At 36.0% G+C, this 5,996-nt stretch overlaps 1 protein-coding gene across 2 annotated transcripts in view; it reads left to right on the top strand.

Moving 5' to 3' along the window:
- Mbtps2 (membrane bound transcription factor peptidase, site 2) overlaps window positions 1–5,996 on the top strand; it is a 39,661-nt gene that overhangs the window by 1,585 nt on the left and 32,080 nt on the right. For both annotated transcript variants that reach the window (XM_010607130.2, XM_010607131.3), the window contains exons 2-3: window positions 2,242–2,390; window positions 3,908–4,115. In XM_010607130.2, coding sequence (XP_010605432.1) covers window positions 2,242–2,390; window positions 3,908–4,115 — 357 coding nt within the window. The remainder of the gene's footprint in view (window positions 1–2,241; window positions 2,391–3,907; window positions 4,116–5,996) is intronic.

Genomic DNA, 5,996 nt, shown 5'->3' on the forward strand with positions numbered 1-5,996 from the left:
AAAAAAAAAAAGGTTCACCATCACTGGAACTTCTGCCAGTTCCTAGCCATTGTCACCTTGGGCAAACTACTACCTGTACCTTTGTTTGTCATCTTTAAATAGAGATTAATAGGAAGGATTTCCTGAGATTATAGAGAGGAATGCATTAGTGGTATCAGCGAATGTAAAGGTGCTACCAGAGGTTCTAGGACTATTAGCACTTGAATGATCTGGGAGCTTGTTAGAGGGAATTTGAGGCCTTTCTTCTGACCTACAGAATCAATCTGCATCTTAACAAGATTACCAAGTGATGCCTCTCCACATTGATGTTTCAGAGCACTGATGTCAAGAACTTGCTGTAATGCTTAGTATGTCATAGGCAGTATGGGCCACAATAATTTTGTTTGTGGTATTAGAACATTTGGGAGTTGTTTTTGCAGTGCTGGGGATTGAACCCATGGCTTCTGACATGCTAGAGTGCTCTACTATTGAGCAACATCCCTAAGATGATTTTGTTGTTTGAAGAGGGTGAGGAGAAGCCATATTATTTCTTAATGTTTCATATGTGAAAAAATAACCTGTGAAACTTGTACAGTCTCTGGTCAAGTGTGTGAGGTGATATCACTTTTTCAGTGACACCCCCTAGCTTCCTGTGAGCCCACTAATCCCTCAGCAAAAGACCTAACACTCATTTAAAGTATCTGCCCGGGGAACAGAGATACCTTAGATTTTAGGAGCCTGTCCCTTCTACTTCTCTGATTCTAGGTTGGTATGCTGTTCCATTCTTTGATTTTCTAGTATTTCTGCAGTAGACACTTGCTGGAGGAATGTGTCACTCTTTTTTTCAAGTCTTGGAAAACCAAACAGATTTGAACAGCTACCTGAAGACTGAGAACTGAAAGCATTACAGATCCAAAGCAAAGAAATACCTATATTCAGACTCTGGCCATTTTTTAAATGACTGATAGGCCTAGTATAGCCTCCTAGGACAAATAAGTTTCTCACATAAATAGACATCATTTATGACAATATTTACAGCACTTATATAATTGTCAGATATTTAACAGCCTTATATTATCCACATACTACATTAGTCAAGGACTTAATACTTCCCTAAAGATAAAACTCTTTGACTATAGTATATAAGCAGCTCCCACAACCCTGGGGAAATTAGATTTTTACTAAGACCAAAATGGCTTTAGGTAAATTTTATCCTTTTACTTGATCAAAGTTGGTGTAACTTAGGGCTTCCTCAGAAGAAAGCACTGATTCCAGCTAACTTGTCTCTTCTGTTGAATTGACTGTAGGCCTTTTAAAATTAGAACATAAGACCTCTTTCCTTTCTGTGACAGCTGTCCAACACAGTAGTTACTGACTACATGTGGTTATTGAGCATTTGAAATGGAGCTAGTCTGAATAAAGACGTGCTCTAAGTGTAAAGTTGAGTCCAGATTTCAAAGAATACCCCAAAAATGTATTTAAATAACTTTATATTGATTATATGTTGAAATGATACATTGGGTGTTTTGAGTCAAAATATGTGAAAATGAATCTTTAGTTTGCTTTTTAAAATTTGGCTATTAGAGTGGTGCCACACCTGCCTGGCAAGTGTAAGGTCCTGAGTTCAAGCCCTGGTACTGGAAAAAAAATTTGGCTACCAGTCAATTTAAAATTACATATGTACCTTGCTTTTGTGGCTCACATAATTGTATTAGACAACACCGTTGTAAGCAGAAGACAAGAAACTAGTTTTGTAAAAGACTAGATAGAGTTTTAGGCTTTTTGAATCATGAGATTTCTGTTGCATATTCTTGTTTATTATTGTCTTTTTTTATTTTGAGAGAGGGCCTCACTATGTAGTTCAGGCTGACTTTGAATTCACTAAGTAGCCTAGGCTGGTCTCAAACTCACATCGATCCTCGTGCTTCAGCCTCCTGAGTGCTGGGATTACAGTCATGCACCACTACACCAGGCTGTTGTCTTTTTTTAATAATCTCATAAATATGTAGAAGCTCTTCTTAGTCACAAAATATATGAAAACGGCTGTAAACTAGATTTGTCCTGTGGTCTACGTTTGCCACACCCTAACCTGAGCACCCCAGCTAGTTGAGACTTCTAATACTCTGAAAAATAAATTTTAAGGTTATAAGCATTTGAGTAATCAGCATCTTGTTTTCTTGTAGAAAATACTTTTTTATTCCCTTGTACATTATAAATTGTTCTTCAAAATTGAGTGATGTGAAACTTTTCTTTTTGTTTTAGTCATCTGTCTATTTTAAGCATTCTTATGAAGACTGGCTGGAAAACAATGGATTGAGCATCTCCCCTTTTCACATAAGATGGCAAACTGCAGTTTTCAATCGTGCCTTCTATACTTGGGGACGGCGGAAAGCGAGGATGCTTTACCAATGGTACTTTTCATCTTCTCTTTTTGATTTAAATTAGGAGGTCATGAGAGATAACTTGATATGTTACTCATTTTCATTATTTTTGGCCTACTGGGTTTTTAAATATTTACAGAAGTACTTTTTTTTTAGAAACATAGGATTGTATCATGCTTTTGATGATATTAAAAGATAAGACAGGCCAGGGATTTGGCTCAGTGGCACCGCACCTGCCTCACAAGCACAAGGTCCTGATTTCGACCTCCAGTAACAAAAAAAAGGCATTTATGGTGTTTTATGGTCTGAGGTTTATTATGATCTGTGGAACACATAAAATCCTAGTTTCTGTAGTTGGACAATGTGGGGTTGGTGGGTAGCGTGGTCTAAATTCCATTTTGTTAAAACTACAGCTTCAAGCGGAATAGAGCTAAATGTAAACAATTATCAAAGAGTTAGCAGAAAATGCAACCCCAAAACAAAGTATACAAAGTAGAAAGAAAAAAATAATAAAGAACAGAAATAAAATAGAAAGTACACAGTGATTCGGCAAAGCCAAAAGTTGATTCTTTGAAAAGATGAATAAGATTAATAAATCCGTACTATGACCAGTCAAGAAAAGAAGAAAACACAATAACTAAAAATCAGAATTCTATTGACAGTAAATAAATAATAATGAGCCAGGCATGGTTGTGTGTGCCTGTAATCCTAGCACTTGGAAGGCTGAGGCAGGAGGATCACCACAAATTCATGGCCATTTGGGCTGCATAGTGAGTTCAAGGCCAGCCTTAACTACATATGAGACCCTATCTCAATCAATACATACATACACACACACACACACACACAAAAAAAAAAAATACATACATACATACTCTATTAAGATGAACAATTCAACTATAAATTTGGTAATTTAAGTGAAATAATTTCCTTAAGCAATTTATCAAAGAATTTAAAAATGTGACAAATTATTCCCAACTAAAGAGGAATATTTTCTAATTATTAAAAGTAAAAAAAGGACCTACTATTAAGTTTTGCCATATTAATATTTAAATTCATTCATCACATAGGAAAGCTAAAATACAATGCAGACAATAGAATAGGTAGATGATAAAAAATGGTTATGTATAATGTCAAGAGTTTCCTAAGTATATTAGAGCAAGATTATAACAATGCTATGTAAATAAGCAGATACATAAGAGGAAACATTTTTTTTGTTTTTTCTTTTTTGGCAATGCTAGGAATCAAACCCAGGGCCTTATGCACGCTATGCTACCACTGAGCTATACCCCCAACCCAAAACACACTTTTTAAATTAGGAATGATATTCAGCTTCTTTGGGTACCAGAGAATTTTGTAATTTATTAAAACTGCTTACTGAACCTAGTGCCAAACTTGAAGTATTTGAAGTTCAGATAGGAAAAACAGTTATTGAAATTTTTTAGCCCTTATTTTAAAACTGTGGAACTGTGGCTGGTCACTGAATTTGTTATCCTTGGATTGTGAAGAATCATACATTTATGTGATTTGTTTTTTCCTCTTGACAGGTTCAATTTTGGAATGGTGTTTGGCGTAATTGCAATGTTTAGCTCTTTTTTTCTCCTTGGAAAGACGCTGATCCAGACTGTGGCACAGATGATGGCTGACTCTCCTTCTTATTCTTCCTCCTCCTCTTCTTCCTCTTCTTCCTCTTCATCCTCTTCATCATCTTCCTCATCCTCCTCTCTTCACAATGATCAGGTGCTACAAGTTGTGGTAAGTCCCTTCTTTGTGCTTTAAGTAACTTTGTTGACATATAGATGCAAGATATTTTTTCAATTTACCTGCTTCAACAAAAACGTTAAGTAGCCAGAATCGTTGCAATAAATATTTGGTGTAGTATTGGTAGTTGTACCAAAGAACAAATACACCATTGTCAAGACTGTTAGCAATTATAAGCTATTCATCTTAATTCATGATATCTTCTTAAGATGTTAAGTGATTTTTTGAAAGAATAAGCACGCAGATTGAAGATCTCTATGATATGTAAATAAATTGCATTTTAATCCTACACAAAGTATCCTCTGTCATTTTCATGGCTTTCAGAGTCTAACAAAATCAACAATACTCTTTTTTGTTGTTGTTATTGTTTGCTTTTTGAAACAGGGTCTCGCTGTATAGTTCAGGCTGCCCTTGAACTCATCATGTAGCCCAGGCTGGCTTTGAACTCACCGCAATCTTCCTGCCTCAGCCTCCCAAGTGCTAGGATTATTGGTGTGTGCCGCAACACCCAGCTAGTACCCTTTTAATTAAAGATATGGAACTAGGGCTAAGGGTGTAGCCTAGTGGTACAGTGCTTGCTTTGCGTGTATGCATAAGGCCCTGGGTTCAGTCCCCAGCATTGGGGGGAAAAATAAAAAGTGTAAAATCTTTCTGAATGGTTACTGTGATTTCTTGATGTAAAAAATAATGTGCCGAATTGTGCTCCTTTAATTGTAATCTGTTTATTATAATTCTCATGTCAAAGCATGTGGACCTAAACATTATCATTTTTTTGTCTCCAGACAGGCTTACATTGGCTCACTTTAATTTTACATTTTTATTTATATTCCCATTCCGTGAGTTGTGGATGTTATATTTTTAAACACATTCTTATGAACAAAATAGACTGTTTAAGAATTAGTAACAGAAAATGGAAGATAAAAATGGAAACAAACTTTTGTATATAGGGAGGGGAAGGGGAAAGAGATAAAATTTAAAAATTTCTTAAAAGAGTAACAAGTTTTTTTTAAAGTGTCGCTTTTTGGCCTCTGCTATGCTTTGTGATTTGGAAGTCATTTGTAGAGAACAATAAAGAATGGTATAGGGTTTTCTTAGAGTTAAAAAGGTTCACTAGTTGAGGGTACAGAAGATATGATTTATTTCTTAGGCAAGTGTTTACTGGGTATACTCTGCTTACTATGTGCTGCGTCCTGATTATATGGGGAACAGAATCAAATCCTAGTATTCATGGAGCTTTCAGTCTAAGTAGAGCTGCTATGATGGTTCTACAAATGGGCATCTTACAAAGTGCTGTGGGAACAGAGAGGAGTACAAGGTTTGCCTGGTGCTGGGAAGAAAATAAAACTTCAACAAAAGGATGAGGAAAGTCCACATAATTTAGAAAAGGAAGATGAAAATTGAGCATCCCAGTAATTGAGGAAACGATATACATAACATGAACATGCAGAGGGTAATCATAATACTGATAACATGCAGTGTTTTGTGTGAGGGTTCTGTGCCTGCATTTTTAAGTTTTTAAGTTTATGGGTACATGTGTGTAGTACATAATGTTTACATCCCTTGCGGGAAGTTGATGCATGTACATAACACATCTTAATTCCTTTCTTCATTCCCCTTCATCCCTCTTTCTCTTCCTTCCCCCTCTCCCCATCTCTTGATCTTCCTTCTTCCTGTACATGTTTGCAGTACTTGATGTTTACATTCCTTGTGTGGAGTAGGGACACATACATAACACATCCCAATTCCTTTTATTTATCCCCATCCTCCCGCCTTCCATCTCTTGATCCCCTCCCCCTTTCAGAAAGATCTACCTCCCTACTTCCTATCATCTATCTTTTATTTTGTTCTTTTTTTTTTTTTTTTTTTTTTTTTTTT

Source organism: Fukomys damarensis, unplaced genomic scaffold (genome assembly GCF_012274545.1).
Source record: "Fukomys damarensis isolate Sample0158 unplaced genomic scaffold, DMR_v1.0_HiC HiC_scaffold_39, whole genome shotgun sequence".
Lineage (NCBI taxonomy): Eukaryota > Metazoa > Chordata > Mammalia > Rodentia > Bathyergidae > Fukomys > Fukomys damarensis.